General features: G+C 40.8%; 1 protein-coding gene across 5 annotated transcripts in view; it reads left to right on the top strand.

Annotated features, from left to right (window-relative positions):
• Positions 1 to 18,586, top strand: part of TBC1D30 (TBC1 domain family member 30) — an 86,256-nt gene that overhangs the window by 59,252 nt on the left and 8,418 nt on the right. For all 5 annotated transcript variants that reach the window (XM_037887269.2, XM_037887262.2, XM_043548376.1 and 2 more), the window contains 3 exons: positions 1,106 to 1,274; positions 3,034 to 3,202; positions 10,445 to 10,550. In XM_037887269.2, coding sequence (XP_037743197.1) covers positions 1,106 to 1,274; positions 3,034 to 3,202; positions 10,445 to 10,550 — 444 coding nt within the window. The remainder of the gene's footprint in view (positions 1 to 1,105; positions 1,275 to 3,033; positions 3,203 to 10,444; positions 10,551 to 18,586) is intronic.

Here is an 18,586-nt window from a genome sequence, read left to right as displayed (position 1 = left end):
ACTGATAAATGTATTCTGAGAAATAAGGGACTCTTAATTATATTGCAAAGAAAGAATAAAGGTAGTTCTGAGAATCATGCAGACAAAAATAATGAATTGCTGCAAAATAAATGTCATGCTTATTTGCATATAACACTTTTTTCTGCTAATTCTATGAAATCCGTAGAAGTGTAAAAATTTCTAATAAATGCTTAAAAAGTCACTGGCAGGGAAGACATAGTCGTTCAGTGCAAAAACATCTTGTATGTATATTGGAAGGGCAGGTGGTGATATATCAGTCCTTTAAATACTTGCATATAACAATTTCCATTGAGATGGTAGCAATTATATTTGTCTCATTTTACAATCCTTAAATATTTCACCATAATCAGCTGGTGAACTATTGTCAATATAGTTGCCTTCTTTGTATAATTAAACATATTTGTTGAGCTGTGCATTGTTATATTTCTCAGTTTATTACCTTGTATAATGAGATGATGAAGTGCAATGTACAATAGCCCATCACGCCAGCTAAAATGCAGGAAGAGTGCTTTCTAAAGAGCAGCATCACATACATAACCAGTAATTTAGATGCTGACCAGGATAGCAAGTCTTCCATTTGTGACATTTAAAAAGCACAGACTTAATGGATTTAAGAATTTCCTAAATAATTCAGAGCATCTCACTAGCACATACAACAACAGAAGTATCAAAAATTGGCTTTGATTAACAGAATATTACTTCCATTATTGTGTGGTGTGGCTTCTATTAGACTGATCTCAGTCTTTTACATCCTGTTATTTTTTGAAGTTATCCAGACTCCTCTATTAGCAGTGCAAGCTGCTGTTGAAGAGTTGACACTTCGGACCCAATCCTGCAGGTGCTCTGCACCTGGAATGTCTACGGATGCTTAAAGTAACGTTGCCTTCTTTCATTATAAGATATAGAATTAAACATCAGATACCTAAGGCACATCTTGCCAGCGTATCTAAGCTATAGCTCAGTGGAATAGAACATGTTAGTGCATTTTATATTTTAGAGTAGGAGTTTTTGCTGTTCTTGGAAGATCATTTGTTCTCTTACCAATCCTAAATGATTGACTGCTCTTTTTCTCATTTTCTTACAGATCATGATTTACCTAATCGATAAAGTACTGCCTGATAGCTATTTTGTCAATAATCTTCGTGCATTGTCTGTGGATATGGCTGTTTTCCGAGATCTTTTAAGAATGAAACTTCCTGAACTGTCCCAGCACTTGGATACGCTTCAGAGAGCTGCAAATAGGGAAAGTAGAGGTGCGTTCAACAAAAATGGTGTTGAATTATTTTTCACATTTGCCTCATTGAGCATCAGTTTTAAGAACACTGTGGTTTAAATGTGTATATATTAAAACTTTGAGAACAACAACATTTTTAAAAATTGTGTAAGAATACAGTTGACCTTTTACTAATTGACTAACATAGTTAACATGATAGGAGATGGTTCTTATACTGGTGACCGTATCTTGAACCAACAGCTCTCTCAAGTGAAGCAAATGAGGAGATACTTTAGCCCCATAAGTAGCTGTGGACAGAATTGGGTTGACAATGCCATAAATTAGGTATCTGACAATACCACATCACATAGCATAGTACAGCTGATGTCCTGGAAAGTTCTTTGCCTAATTGCATGGCCTTTGATGTCCTCTTCAGTTTCTTAGTGGAATCTGTATTGGAATTATGTTGTTCTTGTGGGAAGACTGATTCATGGCAGTGGATCATGTCTAGTTGTTATTTTTCTGATTGGATGCCTCGTGACATAGGGTGTAACATGTCCTTGAATCTGAGAATTGATCTTTGTTATCTGAAAATGGCTTTGCACTCTGAGTTCCGAGGTGTAACACTCCTCAGAACGTTCTTTCCTTAACAAGATCGAGTTTTTTGTTATTCTACAATTGAATACCCCTTGAGTTCCAAACCTGAACATTATGACGGCCCCTGTAAAGAATGAGTCTTCTAGGAGATAGTCTTGTGAATGGCTGCCTGAACTGTATAAAAACAGATAAACAAAAAGCCTTTAATTCATGTTTGCTGGCTTGGTGATCAAGTAATTTTGGTGGGTGATGGGGAGCGTCGCTGATCTCCTATGAATCAATCCACACTACCAAAATTCATGAAACATGCTCCAGGCACCACAAAGTGAAACTTCAGAATTCCAAACTGAAGGATTAAATCTTTTATGAAACTGCTAGCAAACCAAAAGGAAAACCAAATAAATTACAGCTGTGTCTGCTGAGGCAGGACACTAGGATTTTAATACAATAGACAGGACTTAAAAGAACCACTCCCCATCGGGCAAGTAGGAGATTTTTTTTTGACAATTGTCATCAACTTCTGCAGAATTTGAGATTTTTTTTTTTTTTTTAATCGAGCTGTTGTGATTGCAGGGTACAAAAAAACCCTCCTTCCAACTATGAAATGGGTATTAACTAAGTGGTGCTAACTTCTGGAATCTACAGACATCACCAGCACCTCTGCTGCTGCTTAGGCCATGTCTACACTACCACTTATGTCAGCAAAATTTATGTTGCTCTGGGGTGTGGAAAAAAACCCAAAGCCCTAAGCGACATAAGTTTCGGGGGCATAAGTGGTTGTGTGCACAGCACGATGTCAGCAGGAGAGCTTCTCCTGCCAACTTAGCTACTGCTGCTCGTTGGAGGTGGTTTAATTATGTCAACGGGAGAGCTCTCTCCTGTCAGCATAGAGTGGCCACGCGGGAGATCTTAGAGTGACACAGCTGCATCGGTACAGCTGTGCCACTGTAAGGTCTCTAGTGTAGGCATAGCTTCAGTTTTCCTATACTGCAGCAGAGTGATTCGCCATGTTATTTTTCACTGCTGTTATTCAGAACCCTGTGGACAGCGGCAGACTGGGAAAGCTTTGAGCAGCAGCAGAGGCACTGGAACTATTGGCAGTCTTCAGAATGCGGCACTGCACCAGTTTGCACAACATTGTAAAGTAACTTTGGGGAATAATGAACTGTGAATGACTTGCTATCTTAATTTTTCCATTTTAGGAGGCTTTGAACCCCCACTTACCAATGTCTTCACAATGCAGTGGTTCCTGACCCTCTTTGCTACATGCCTTCCTAATCATACAGTTTTAAAGATCTGGGATTCAGTATTCTTTGAAGGGTCTGAAGTTATACTGAGAGTAGCATTGGCTATCTGGGCAAAGTTAGGCGAGTAAGTGATTTTTCTTTCTTTTTTGTGCAATGCATGCAACATATATGGTTTTAATACGTATTATTTTTCTGAAGTGCAAATTCCAGATATAAACAAGACATGGCCTTGCAGGAAACTATTACTTTTAAAATAGATGTACAAAGTGGCAATATAGCATTCTATAAAATGTATTCTAGGGAACATTCTGGCAATGACAGAAAGGAGGGTGGGATGACTTATTGGGCTTCACCCTATCAAATGTCTATAGTTAATTACATAGCATATATAATATCTGTGTTAAAATGTTGGGTCTGATTCTGTAAGCCCACTGCACACACAATTCTAGGTGAAATCAATGGGAGTTCTGTGCATAGAGGCTCCTTGTCTGTACTATATGAAAGAAATATTAGATTCACAGGCCGTAGGACTTCTCTGAATTAATTCTTGTTTATTTAGAGGATATCTTTTGGAAAAAAACATTCAATCTTGATTTTAAAATTGCCAGTGATGGAGAATCCACCACACTCCTTGGTAAATTGTTCCAATTGTTAATTACCCTCACTGTTAAAATTTGTGCTTATTTTCAGAAAGGAACATATGTTGCTAAAGTGTAGTTACAGTAGTGCTGAGCTCATTACAAGCCTCAATCTGTTCCTCTATACAGTGCATTGCCTGGTGAATGGGTGTTAACCAAGAAGTTTTCTGGAAACTATCTGTGGAAGCAATTGCTTTAAATAACATTTTTAACCAAGATTTTATTAAGGATAATGTATAGGTGCTGAGAAATCTGCAACATGCAAGCTGTCTCATTTTGTAAGGGAACAATCATTGAATACAAATCTAGGTGTTTTTTTTTTTTTTTTTAAGGACACATGTAATGGAATGGTTTTTCTGAACTACTTCCGTCACTGCAAATGTTTACATTCCAAACAGAGGGCCAAATCCCTTTGGAGTTAATGAGAGTTTTGTCACTGACTTCATTGGGAAATGTGAGCAGGAGCAGGCCAAGTATCTACTAGTGTCAGCTGGAAAACTCTGTTGGATTCAGCAGCTGCATCCAATCTTTTCCTCTGATACCCAGCACCGCCTACCTTCCTAGCAACAAACCTTTTCCTTTAATATAAAATTAAAATATTAAAAATATTGACAAAATGTGTATGCAGCAGTATCCCAAGAGGTCTTCTAAATTTGCAAAATAAATTACCACTTAAAACTTCAGCACCACAGGCAAGTGCTTTTACATTATATTTGGTTTTGTATCTTGCATGTTTAATCTGAAAAATAATTACTTTTTTTTGTAACTGGCAATTGGTGAATAATTAGCTAAGACCTGTTCTTACTCAGGCTTTATTCATGAATTGAGCTGTTCACATTCAGAATAAACTAGACATAGCATTATTATTATTTTGTATTATGTTATCTACAGACAATGGGCCCAGTCCCACAGGACCTCTGTGCACGGACTTCCCACTTCACCTGGAATTCTAGAGGCCTCAGTCAGGATCAGAGCCCCATCTTGCTAGGTATTATACAAACATAGAATAAAAGAAGTTCTCTGATGTGAAGAGTTTACCAACAATCTAAATAAGACAGACTTACAAAGTGGAAATAACAAACAATTGGAAAGCATGGCAGCAGGCAGTTGAGGGAAAGGTTAATAAGAACATGTTTTACACAGGCCAAATAAATAAGATAAACATCAGAAATCATACAGGGCATCTTTATACCCATTGTTAGCTGGCATCATGGTGGAAGTAGGTCGTGATGAGGGACTTGGAGAAGAGGGTTTGGGCAGAGTGTTCCAAACATAAGGGGCAGCATGGAACAAAGGTCAGCGGTACTTGAGGGAGAAGCAGTCAAATAGGCAAGAGATGCTGGCTAAATAGATGTAGAAAGGATTGGATACTAATAAGCAAGGAGGAGCTATGTTGTGAAAGGCCTTAAAGGTAAGGACCAGAAGCTCCTATTTGATGTGCTGGAGGAGGAGCCAGTGAAAGACTCAAAGACAGAAGTGACATAGTCAGAATGATGGACCAAGAAAATGATATTAACAGCAACATTTTGAATGGACATAAGGAAAATGAAGTGGTGTCATGAAGGCCCAAAGAGGGGAGTATGCAATAGTTGAGACAGGAGATGATGAGGACTTGGATGAGTTCTCTTTGGGTAGACAAAGAGATGGAGGAACAAACAGCAAGATTTTGGCATGGCCTGGACATTAAGTTTCGGTTGCCAGCCAGGAAGAGATGTTAGAGTGGTAGGCTGCAATGCAGGACTGAAAGTCAGATAGTTGAAAGACAGATTTGAGAGTCATCAGCAAAGATGTGGTAGTTGAAGCTGTTTGAGAAAATGAGGTCACCTAGAGAAGAGACATGGAGGGAGAAGAGGAGTGGGCTGAGGACAGAATTCTGTGGGATTTCCACAAAAATAGATACCGAAGTGACCAGAGATGTAAGAGGAGAAGCAGGAAAGGGCAGAGTCACAGAAGCCAAATGACCAGATTTCAAGAAGGAGGTTCTGAGCACCCATGTCAAAGGCAGCCAAGAGGTGAAAGAGGGTGAGGTTCTGAGATTTGGATGAGGAGGGATTGTTAGTGATTTTTTTTTCAGTAGCTTGTAGAGAGAGAGAGGAAATTAGATTGTAAAAAGTCAGGGTTGGAGCTGGGGGGAGAGGAACTTGAGGCAACGATTGTAGATGGCACATTCAATGAATCTAGAGGTGAAGGGGGAGAAAAGAGATGGGCTGCTAGTTGGAGAGGGAGGTGCTTTTGCTTCGGATCGGGGAGACCATAACACACTTGTGTTCTGAGGGAAAGAAACCTAATGAAAGTGAGAGGTTAAGGAGAAAGGGGTAGTATGGAGTGTGGGCAAAAGGAATATCATGAGGCAGGAGGAGATGGGTTGACTGGAGCAGGTGAAGGGTTAGAGGAGGAAAGGAGGCAAGAAACCTCAGTGTCACTGATAAGGAAGTAGGATAAAACACCTGCAGTTTTACTTGGAAGAAGAGAACATATTTTTTTCCCTTCACATGGGGTAGGTGTTATCTGGAAGGCAATTTTTAATAGATTACCCCCTCTCAGTAATGGTATATTGTAGTCAGAATTCTATTTTTGGTCTTATCTTTGACAGTTTTAGCCCACCTCTGCAATTTAGTTTCAAATGATCTTTCGCAAATGAATTTCTTTTGAGATAATGCACAGATCATGTGGTTCATGTGGTTCTGCTTTTGTCTAAAATGAATTAATTTGTGAATGCGTAGGACTGCTGCCCTAAGCTCTGTCATGGATTGCAGACATTGGTGCTTCTCATCAGAAGTATAATTATATATTTAGCTCATAGTTGTAGTTATTATAGTGAGAATTGGTCAATCGTCACAACAACCCTGTTAGGTAGGCAGGGGATGTCTTATCCCCACTTCATAGATTGGGAAACTGAAGTAAGTGAAATGACTTTTCCCCAAGAGCTCAGGCAGGTTTCCAATCTTGTATTTAATCCCTTAGACTATAACTGTCTCTCTCCTTTCTCTTTGAGAATTTTTCACTCTCTAGTAGTAGTAGTAGTAGTAGTAGTAACAACAAAAGAAATGTCTGGAAATAAAAGTGAAGTAATGTCAGCATTTTGCATTCAAGTCTTCAGGAGCTCATGGAGGTGCTCTTTTTGGAGGAAATGGAGCACTGCTTTTCTGGCCTCTGATCTTGTACATATATAGACCAACGTCAGATATAAACAGTCAGAATCAAGTATCTGGAAACCGAAGAAGCTGTAATATCACATGCATGTAATAAACATGTACTTATGAACACTGTATGAAAAACTTTCTATCTTTATTCTTTTGCACTGATCAGTCTTCATTTCAGCTAACATGTCCTGACATTTCAGTTAGAAGTAGCAGCTCCAATTCCTATGACAACTCCCAAATTTAGACACCCACAGTAGGTGACTCAGGTTTTCTTTCTATACTCATTCTCCTTTATAGGAGGCAGGCTATAGTGTTTTCAGTGGCTGCTGGAAGTCGTAGATGATCTGGAAAGATTAATTTGTTGTAATTCCAGGAATACCACTCCATAATTGATTACTTCCTCCCTGCTCAACAATGTAGAGAGAAAAACTGTGAAGGTCAAGGCAGTAAAGATTCTCCTTCATATCAGAAGCAGCTCTACATATAACTCCTATGTAAACAAATAAGAAGACACCTGGAGTTCTTTGCTGAGCCAGGAGGTCGAAAAAGTCTCATTGCTGTTAGAGATCAAAAGGAGTCATTCAAAGCGGGATCTATTGTCAGTGAGCTGAATTCCTAGAAAGACTGGCTCAGCAGGAAGTCTGTCACTGACAAATTGGAGCTGGATCAGCAGATGTTCAGTAGCATGTTATCCAGATGGGCACTTTCTCAAGTTAGACCCCTTCGCCTCGAGCCACAACATGCAACTTCTGTTCTGCTCGAAAGTGTGGCTACGATGCCCCTCTCAGCCTCTTGTCAAAATCCTTGGTGCGTGTCAGGACCCCGGAGCTTACTCTCCCCATAGATCTCCTCATTGTCCTTGGCCAATTCCCTTCCTCTCAAGGGGAGTGACTGAAGAGCTCCTCCCTGCAGCCTCTTCCTGCTCTTAGTGCCTGGCTTTATACTCCTATCCCAGCTCTTTCCCCCACTGGGCTTCATCTGCAATCAGTGCTTATCAAGCTCTGGTTTCCCTCCAGGTGCAGCATGTAAAATGAATTGGCCCCTTCTGGCCCACGTTAACCCACTCCAGACTTGTGTGGAGTGGACACCCCACCACACCTTTTCTGTCAAGAGTTCCTAGAAAGATACTCCTTACTCCATGCTGGCCCAGGAGACCTTGATTCTACTGACCAATGGAAGTCACTTTCTGCAGGGTTGGAAGACTTCCATTGATACCATTCGTCCAGTACCATCCCTGTGTCCCTCAATGTCAGTAGATTTAAATTGGTAGCATGGAGGCGAAGGCCAGGTCTACACTACAGACCTGTACGGGTATAAATATGTTGCTTAGGGATGTCAGAAATCCACACCTCTGAGTGACATTATACTGACCTAGTCCCACCATGTAGACGGCGCTATGTTGGCGGGAGAGCTTCTACTGCCGACATAGCTACCACCTCTTGGGGAGGTAGATTCACTGCGCAGAGGGGAGAAGCCATAGGCTCGGGAGCATCTTCACTAAAGCGCTACAGTGGCACAGCTGCACCGGTGTAGCTGCGCTGCTACAGAGCTGTTCATGAAGATGAGCCCTATAAGATTGAAATTTAGTAAGTGTGTTTATGTTCTTTAGAAATCCAGGAAACTCTATACTATAGCCAGCTTGTAAGGGGATTTGTAAAGTCCTCTTTGTTTGTTTGTTTAACTTTGACATGGTTAAAGGTAATATAAAATAAAGTAGACTTGGTAGAAACAGTGGCTAAGATTTTCAAAAGTGACTAGTGATTTTGAGTGTCCAATTTGAGACACCTGACAAAGGGCCTGCGTTCCAGAAAGTGTTGTGCACCTGGCCTCAGAAAATCAGCCCCTTTCAAGGTGTCTCAAGTTGGGCACCCAAAATCACTGGTCACTTACGAAAATATTCGCCTGTAACTATTTCTCTGATGTCATCTTGGTGACTTAAATCCACATATTCATTTTCTTTTCTCGTCATATCTCTGTGTTAAGTGTATTTCGACCTTTCTTTCCACATAATTTCTTTCACACAGGAAGAATACATCTCCCATTTACACAACAGGTATATAATGTTTGGGAGAGCTGCTGTCTCTGCAGGGGACTTACCCTGCTTAAAGTGATTTGCTCCTGATTGTATACACTAAATAAGCCTGAAAATCTGCTCCCTGGCACCTTTAGCTTCTACTTCTGTAATTACAGCAACACTTGGGTCTAGTCACAGGCCTGACTCATCTTCTGCCACTAAAAAATAAAGCTTTCTATACAGTATGTGCTGCTGTGCTGACAAAATGCACTTCTGTGCAACTTTTAAAATTAAAAATGTAATCCTTATAGCCTTCATAGCTGTAACGTTTAACAACTTTCCATATAGCATGCGTAGGGCCCTACCAAATTCAGGGCCATGAAAAACGCATCACGGACCATGAAATCTGGTCTTCCCCGGGAAATCTCATCTCTTGTGTGCTTTTACCCTATACTATACAGATTTCACAAAGGAGACCAGAGTTTCTCAAATCGGGGCTCCTGACCCAAAAGGAAGTTGCGGGGTGGGATCATAAGATTATTTTAGGGGGTCGCAGTATTGCCACCCTCACTTCTGCGCTGCCTTAAGAGCTGCATGGCTGGAGAGTGGCAACTGTTGGCCAGGCGCCCAGCTCTGAAGAAAGCACCCCCCTAGCAGCAGGGCAGAAGTAAGGGTGGCAATACCATACCATGCCATCCTTACTTCTGCTTTGCTGCCTTCAGAGCAGGGCGGCCAGAGAGTGGAGGCAGCTGACTTAGGGCCCAGCTCTGCAGGCAGCAGCACAGAAGTAAGGGTGGCGATATCATACCACGTCATCCTTACTTCTGCACTGCTGCAAGCGACGGCTCTGCTTTCAGAGATGGACTCCTAGCCAGCCACCGCTGCTTTCCAGCTGCCCAGCTCTGAAGGCCAGCAGCAGCACAGAAGTAAGGGTAGCAGTACTGCAACTTCCTCTACAATAACCTTGCAACCCCCTTCAACTCCTTTTTGGGTCAGGACCCCTATAATTACAACACCATGAAATTTCAGATTTAAATAGCTGAAATCATGAAATTTATTATTTTTAAAATCCTATGACTGTGAAATTGATCAAAATGGACTGTGAATTTGGTAGGGCCCTAAGAGTGCATAACACTAGTGACGGGCAGATTATGATACTGCAGATTTTTCTTTTCCACTCCATATTATCCGGTGTTCAGACTGAATTTACAAAAATAATCTCCCTACCAAAAATACTCTCCTTCCCTACTCTGCTACTAGACTATGGCAGTCATTCCTAGCATATCAAGGGTTTCACATGTTAATCCATATTTGAATTCCTGACATGCACTAACACAGAGTGAGAGTGGCCTACTCTCTCAGTACAGTGAACTGTGCACACTCATCCCCCTTATCATATAAGACTTCTTGTGATCTTCCGGTTTTTATAATGGTGGTTTTCTTTGCAAAAAACCGCAGTTTTTAAGTCAGTAATATAGGGGACGTTCTGTATGATTACCCTACAGAGAATACAGTTCACTGTGAAATGTATAATTAGTTTAGATCACAGAAAAATTTGTGTTGTGATACAGGCAGATTGAATGCTGTGAAACTGCAGATGAATTCTACAGTACCATGGGCAAACTAACCCAGGAGATGCTGGAAGACAATCTGATTGACAGCAATGAACTCATGCAGGTTAGTAAGCAGCGCTTAATGATGTAATTCTTGTTTGTCTATTTGTATATTGTAAACAGTCTTCAGCTTCCTATGTCTAAAGGATGAGATTTTTGTTAAAATTTTGTTTCAAGAAGAAAAATTAAGATAACACCCTACTGTCAAACTAACCTATCAGTGGAGCAGATACATAAACATTATCAGCGGTCAAAGCTAAAATACCCCTCAATTATAAGTTAGATGTAGAAAACAGCTAGACCTCATTGGACAAGGAGGTGCCATCAATTGCTTACATTTGTGCGTTACACTCAATCATCATTAGGATCATCTAAATTGTGAGCTATATAATGCTCTGTATTTTATTTCTAATTTTTCTCTCTTACATTATATTCATTACAATGTAATCTTTGCATTCAGTAGACTTTGTGGGTGGTTGACTAGCTCATCAACTAAAAAAAATCCCTTTGTTTAAAAAAAATAAAACTAAAACCCATTGAACTGTTAGTTGTGAATTATAAACAAAATGTAGATGATTGCTCTAATTACCTTCTTAAACCCAAGTCATTGAATAATAAACAGAAACCTAAGTGTGTTTTTAAAAAAAGGCCTTCAGTACTGCAGATGCAGTTTTACGCTTGCAGTTCAAGTACTAAATTGCAGACACTTTTTTTTCTTACCCCGGAAGTTGCACCCAGTTAGAAGCGTAAGTAAATGTGTGCGCACATAAACTTGGGAGCTAGGGGCTTGATCCTACACTCATTTAACTCAGTGGCAAAGCTCCCATTGACTTTAATGATAGTGGATCAGGGCCTCAGTGACTAAATGGGTGCAGTTGTGGAACTGAATAATTCAACTGTAGTATTGGAGGCTGTGTTGAGGCTTAACTTAAAAGTTCTGGTTCTAAATATCTTAAATTAGATTGTCTCAAAATAAGAAGCCTATGGTAAGATTTTGTCACTCTCTAACCAGCGCATTCATTCTGAGAGTTCTTCTTGACTATACAGTAGAATCATCTTCCAAACTCCAATTTACCGCTGAAGCAGAGAATCACTGTAACAATATGTAATCTTGGACAATTTGCCTTCCTTTTCTCCTTGTTGAAAGTGTTAGGGATGGAAGAGGTGAATAATTTGGCTTTAGTTTCCTTTAAAAAAAAAAAAAAAGGGATAATTTACTATCTGAATTGCCCACATACATTTCTAAACAGATTTTACAGTTCCTCTCAACATAAGTCGAATACTGAAGAGGAAATGATGAATGCAGTTCAAGCTGTTACCTTCTCTGTATTCATTATGTCTCAATTCCGGGCTTGATGAGCAATACAAAATCGAGATGTGGCATGTGTCACAAAAATAATGCTGGTGGACCTGAAGCGGGTAAAGTGACTCTCAGTGACAGATTTTTCTTTTCCTTTCTGTTTGTGCATAATAGAAGACAAACCACAGGTAACTGTAGGCTTACGGGAAAGAAAGGGATGGAAGAGTCTTTTAACTGTTGTAATTATTAATGGTACTCTCCCTTTATATTTAACTTACTTAATAATTTCTTCTGATTTCAGCGAAAGTCGTAAACAGTGTGAAGTGTATACTTGTTCTGTAGCAATGATAACCATTAGGAGAGGCTAATGTTGTAGCATCTCCAACAAGGCTCTGATACTTTTCCCTTCAAAAGTGTAAATAGTATGTTTAATTTTTCCATGACCTCTCTATTAAAGAAAGCATACCTGGTCTTATGTCTTAATGCACTTGAACTAATTTTTCTCTAAACAGAAGAAGAAATGGAAAACAATCGTAAACCAGTGCACTGGCACCAGTATGGTGCATATCATTGGCATGGGTGCCAAATCATCAGCGTTGAGCCCTCCCAATGGCAGTGGTGAGGAGGAGCAGTGCTGGCTGCGTCACTGCCTGCTCAGGTTTGGCCCCATGGCCCCTCCATAATGACAGGGGGACCATGGGACCAAAACTGAGTGAGTGGTCATGTGACCTGGTACAGGGGGTTGCAGCATCACTCAATTTTGGTCCCAGGGCCCCTCCATCAGGATGGGGTTGGGGTTTACAGTGCCAAAACTGGGTGGCATTGCAACTTGCTCAGTGCTACTCAGGTTTGGACAGAGGGCTGCAGGGCCAAACCTGAGTGGTCAGTGAAGTGGCCAGCACTGCCCTTCCTTGCCATTGCTATGGGGCCAGTTCCCTCAACAGGGGCTCCCCCTCTCCCTCTGGGGCCTGCCCAACTTGACTCCTCTTCCAGTAGCCAGTGTCCCCTCTGCTCTGCCCAAACTCTACAGCTTCACGAGAGGTGGTATATGCCCACAAGGGGGAGCCTGCCGGGAGAGAGGTGGTGGGAGTCCTGGGCCATTCTCTGTGAAAAATTTTTGCAGGCATTCCTGAACCAGTGTATTGAAAAGACCAAGTTTGTTAACTAGAATTGGTGTTGCAGATTGTTTTCAGCATCTTCAGAGGAGTCAGCCAGAAGTGTGTTTGGGAGTGATGCTCCTACGTACTTGAAAGGTGTTTTACCAAATTACAAATATAGCGAACACTTGTCTAACAAATGTTGAGGGTTTTGTTTGTTTTGTTTAATGGGGGAAGAAGGGAAAGGTTGGGCTATAGTATGGTAATCCGTTTGGTTTTCCCAATCATTTAAATAAGGACAGTTAGTCTCTGCACCTACTATTCAAGTGGCTCTCAACATTTCCAGACTACTGTACCCCTTTCAGGAGTCTGATTTGTCTTGCGTACCCCCAAGTTTCACCTCACTTAAAAACAACTTTCTTACAAAATCAGACACAAAAATACAAAAGTGTCACAGCACACTATTACTGAAAAATTGCTGATTTTCTCATTTTTACCATATAATTATAAAATAAATGAATGGGAATATAAATATTGCACTTACATTTCAGTATATAGTATATAGAGCACTATAAACAAGTAATTGTATGAAATTTTAGTTTGTACTGGTTTCACTAGTGCTTTTTATGTAGCCTGTTGTAAAACTAGGCAAATATCTAGATGAGTTGATGTACCCCCTGGAAGACCTCTGCGTACCCTGGTTGAGAATCACTGCACTCTTTCGCCTATTCTCATATGCACATATTCTGTGTACACCCAGCCACTCCTTTAAAAAAAAAAACATTTCTCTTGCATGGAGAATATGCATACACAAAGGGCTCAGCACATAAGCAAGCTTTTGGAAATTTGACTCTTCAGTGGTGAGGGTTTTGTCTGGTGGTGATGGAGGAGCTAGACTGGAGGAGCAAACAAGTCCCAAAGTAAACCCATTTTTCAGATTAAACAATTTAGGAAAGTGAGCATCAGCTCCACAAGTTTTAAATAATAGACAAAAATAGCATTTCTAGGACTAGAAGCTAAACAAATACAATATTATTGGTCTGTTAATAAACACCTTAGTTCTGAGGTTGGGCACAAGGCTGCATGCCAAGTATCTGCAACAATTTGTGATAGCCAGCCAAGTTGTCTTAATGACTTTATAACAACGCTTGCTTCTTGAAAGTAGTGAAATTCATACAAAAGTCTGGGGTATTTTTTAAACATTTTATTCTGGAAGGAAATGGGGAGATAATAGAAAAGGGGGAGGGGGATTGGCGAGTGTGTATCATGGGGCATAAATTAAAGCTTTGGAAACTAGGAGCAAATGGAGGAGTTGAGCTGAACTGTTTCACATAAAGGGTAACAAGCATATGGAATATGTTGTCTGGAAAGGCTACTGATATAAAGAATAGAGATTAATTCCAGACAAATCTAGAGTTCTTTCTCCATGGGGTGGGGATTGAGGGATATAGTAAAAAGCAGGAAGGTGTGATGGTGATCAAACAAAAATGGGTAGGTATGTTGGGCTGGAGGTGGTTTCTCCCCTCACCCCCAAACCACAACATTTCTTAGACTATGTCTATGCTACTGTGGTAAGTCGACCTAAGTTACACAACTCCAGCTACGTGAATAACATAGCTGGAGTTAACGTGGCTTAGGTCGACTTACTGCAGTGTCTACACTGTGCTGGGTCAACAGGAGACACTCTCCCGTCAACTTACCTTACCCTTCTCGTTCCTGATGGAGTATCGGGGTTGACTGGAGAGCGCTCTGTCGTCAATTTAGCAGGTCTTCACTACACCTGCTAAATCGACCCCTGCTGCATCGATCGCCAAAGCATCGATCCAGTGGTAATGTAGACATAGTCTTAGTGTGGTAGATTTGCGCAGTATCACTGTTTGGGGCCCAGAGAACATTTCTCTTTCACAGTTGCAGGAAGGTTCTGTAGTTTCATCTAAAGGGAAAGCTTGATTTCATGCTGTGGGATTTTGGGGGCATTCTTCTGACCTGAGATATGTGCACATACCTCAAGGTATACAAGTTTCTTAATGCCAAAACCTGGTCTACTGCATCACTTGTCCTCTTTTTCTAAACCAGCTCTGAATGTTCCAACTCCTGCTTCTAATTGCTTGCATCACCGCATCTGGACAAACATATTTTTCCTCCTCTGTCAGGAAGGACTTGGCACTGAATCAATATTTGTGACATTCTTTATGCATTAAGCACAGAGTCATGAACAGATTATTTAGAAATCATTCAGAATTTACTTTTATCTTAATTGAGACCATTTTGCCTTCAGATCAAAATGTCACTGACTATAGCACAGGAAAAACATACAAACCAAGAGTTCCTCCCAGAGTTAATGAGAAATTTCAAAATACCTGGCTTTGAGAAGCCACTTATTTTCAAAATGGGTAAAAGTCATACTTTGAAAAATGCTCTGAAACAATGTTTCATTTACAGTGTTTTACTCTTAATACCAGTTTCTAAGGGAGTGCGGAATTCCTGAATAATTGTACACATGAAAACAGGGAAACTTTATCCGCTGCTGAATTAGGTAGTTACAAGCTGAGCAATATCATTTCAAAGGATGATGTACTGATGCTGAGACCGAATGCACCCCTGTATTCCTACCCTACACACTATTGTAATAATCTTTGTGCAAAATATGCCTTTTGAGGTATCATTTGAAAACTAATAACTCACTGGTCAATAATATCATGGTGGAATGTATGTAGTAACATTACATGTAAAGTTATGAATTCTCCTGTTTGATGGGGAATTATTAGTTAAATTGGATAAGATGGGGATCAATAGGAAAATTGAAAAGTGGATAAGGAATTGGTTAAAGGGGAGACTACAACGGGTCCTACTGAAAGGTGAACTGTCAGTGGAGTTCCTCAAGGATCGGTTTTGGGACAAATCTTATTTAATCTTTTTATTACTGACCTTGACACAAAAAGTGGGAGTGTGCTAATAAAGTTTGCGGATGATACAAAGCTGGGAGGTATTGCCAATTTAGAGAAGGACAGGGATACCGTACAAGAGGATCTGGATGACCTTGTAAACTGGAGTAATAGTAATAGGATGAAATTTAATAGTGAGAAGTGTAAGGTCATGCATTTAGGGATTAATAACAAGAATTTTAGTTATAAGCTAGGGACGCATCAATTAGAAGTAACGGAGGAGGAAAAGGACCTTGGAGTATTGGTTGATCATAGGAAGACTATGAGCCGCCAATGTGATATGGCTGTGAAAAAAGCTAATGCGGTCTTGGGATGCATCAGGAGAGGTATTTCCAGTAGGGATAAGGAGGTTTTAGTACCGTTATACAAGGCACTGGTGAGACCTCAGCTGGAATACTGTGTGCAGTTCTGGTTTCCCATGTTTAAGAAGGATGAATTCAAACTGGAACAGGTACAGAGAAAGGCTACTAGGATGATCCGAGGAATGGAAAACTTGTCTTATGAAAGGAGACTCAAGGAGCTTGGCTTGTTTATCCTAACTAAAAGAAGGTTGAGGGGAGATATGATTGCTCTCTATAAATATATCAGAGGGATAAATACTGGAGAGGGAGAGGAATTATTTAAGCTCAGTACCAATGTGGACACAAGAACAAATGGCTATAAACTGGCCACCAGGAAGTTTAGACTTGAAATTAGACGAAGGTTTCTAACCATCAGAGGAGTGAAGTTTTGGAATAGCCTTCCAAGGGAAGCAGTGGGGGCAAAAGATTTATCTGGCTTTAAGATTAAACTCAATCAGTTTATGGAGGAGATGGTATGATGGGATAACATGGTTTTGGTAATTAAATATTCATGGTAAATAGGCCCAATGGCCTGTGATGGGATATTAGATGGGGTGGGATCTGAGTTACCCAGGAAAGAATTTTCTGTAGTATCTGGCTGGTGAATCTTGCCCATATGCTCAGGGTTTAACTGATCGCCATGTTTGGGGTCAGGAAGGAATTTTCCTGCAGGGCAGATTGGAAGAGGCCCTGGAGGCTTTTCGCTTTCCTCTGTAGCATGGGGCACGGGTCACTTGCTGGAGGATTCTCTGCTCCTTGAAGTTTTTAAACCACGATTTGAGGACTTCAATAGCTCAGACATAGGTGAGAGGTTTTTTGCAGGAGTGGTGGGTGAAATTCTGTGGCCTGCGTTGTGCAGGAGGTCAGACTAGATGATCATAATGGTCCCTTCTGACCTAAATATCTATGAATCTATGTTGGTAGCACATGTTCAAACCCAGGCAGCCCTGACTAGGCAGACATTGTTAACAGGTCTGTCGTAAACAAAGGAATGTATGTTTACCTTGGTTTACATGTAAATAGGAAACAGGGTCCTCAGGACAGCAAGGGGATGTAAACCAGTTTCTCAAAGACAAAGGACAAGCTAACGCCTCTAGCCAGGTATCATCAAAGTTGATTGGCAATACCCTGGAATGTGATGAACACTTTCTAGTAGCTAAATTTAATAGGCTAGACTTGGTTCAAGGTAAAATCCTCACCACACCTCACCTTCCCAGCAACACTGCTGACCAAATTATCAGATTAGGACCTCCCCCTACCCCCGAAGTCAAAGGGCTGGTTCCTTTGTTGTCTTTGGTGAAAGAGAGCGTGAGGGGGAGGTAGAAAGAGAGACCCTGGGGTGTTTTTGCCCTCTACTTTTATAGTCCAGTCACCCTTTGAAATGCATTTTCCTGAGGGTTATACCTAGATCAGCAGTTTTCAACCTGTGGTCCGCAGACCCCTGGGGGGGGGGGTCTGTGGATTGTGCGTAAGAGATCTGTGAAAGGTTGTCATTGCCATAGAACAATAGTTTTCACTCTGGAGTCCACAGACTATATCTAAGATTTACAAATGTGTCCGCATTCCCATTTTAATTTTTTTAGGGGTCTGCAAATGAATGAAAATTGAAAACCACTGCCCTAGATAAAGTTCCTTCCTGCTGTGAGAATGGAGACATGGAGTCTCGTGGTGAAAGAAGTTCCATGTGGTTGCTTGCTAAAATGCAGATTTATTTGTTCCTGCCCCCCTTCATTGCCAAAGAATGGCCACTTGACAGGTGATTGCCCATCAGCTTTGATGACACCTGACTAGAGGTGTCAGCTTGTCCTCTGTCTTTGAGACCGTGATTCACCCACTCCCCAGACTTGTCTGGTAAACACATTGACTCATAATTTCAGCTTATGTTCATAACTCTTAACAGGCATTTTGTACGTACATTTCACCATGAGATTGTTGACCAGCGAGTTTAGTTTTCAAATGATATCCCACGAGGCATATTTTGTACAAAGATTGTTACAATAGTGTGTAGGGTGTGAATAGAAGGGTGCACTCAATCACAGCGTTTTATCTTTTTATTTCTCTTGTAAACATTTCTGAGTTCAATGTTTTATACTTATACTCACTTAAAATCTATCTCTTTGTAGTTAAATAAACCTTTTATTTTTCAAGCTAAATTAATCCAATGTTGTATTTAAACCAAGCTGTTTGGTAACGCCATTCAAAGTAGCTGGCAGTTGGATATTGACCCCTTACAGGGGCAATGAACCTCTAATATCTGGACTGTCCAGGAGGGGGCTGGAGAGTGCAGAACACATGTTTTCAGGGAAATTTGGAACTGGGACTGTGTTGGGGTCACCGTGCAGATAGTAACCAAGGCTGGTGGAAGCCAGAGTGTGGCTGGTGTATTGCTGACGGGCTGCTGGGTCATTGTTGCTGGG

Source organism: Chelonia mydas, chromosome 1, assembly GCF_015237465.2.
Source record: "Chelonia mydas isolate rCheMyd1 chromosome 1, rCheMyd1.pri.v2, whole genome shotgun sequence".
NCBI classification, from domain to species: domain Eukaryota; kingdom Metazoa; phylum Chordata; order Testudines; family Cheloniidae; genus Chelonia; species Chelonia mydas.
The sequence above is the reverse complement of the archived record's forward strand: the minus strand, read 5'-3'. Positions and strand labels throughout refer to the sequence as shown.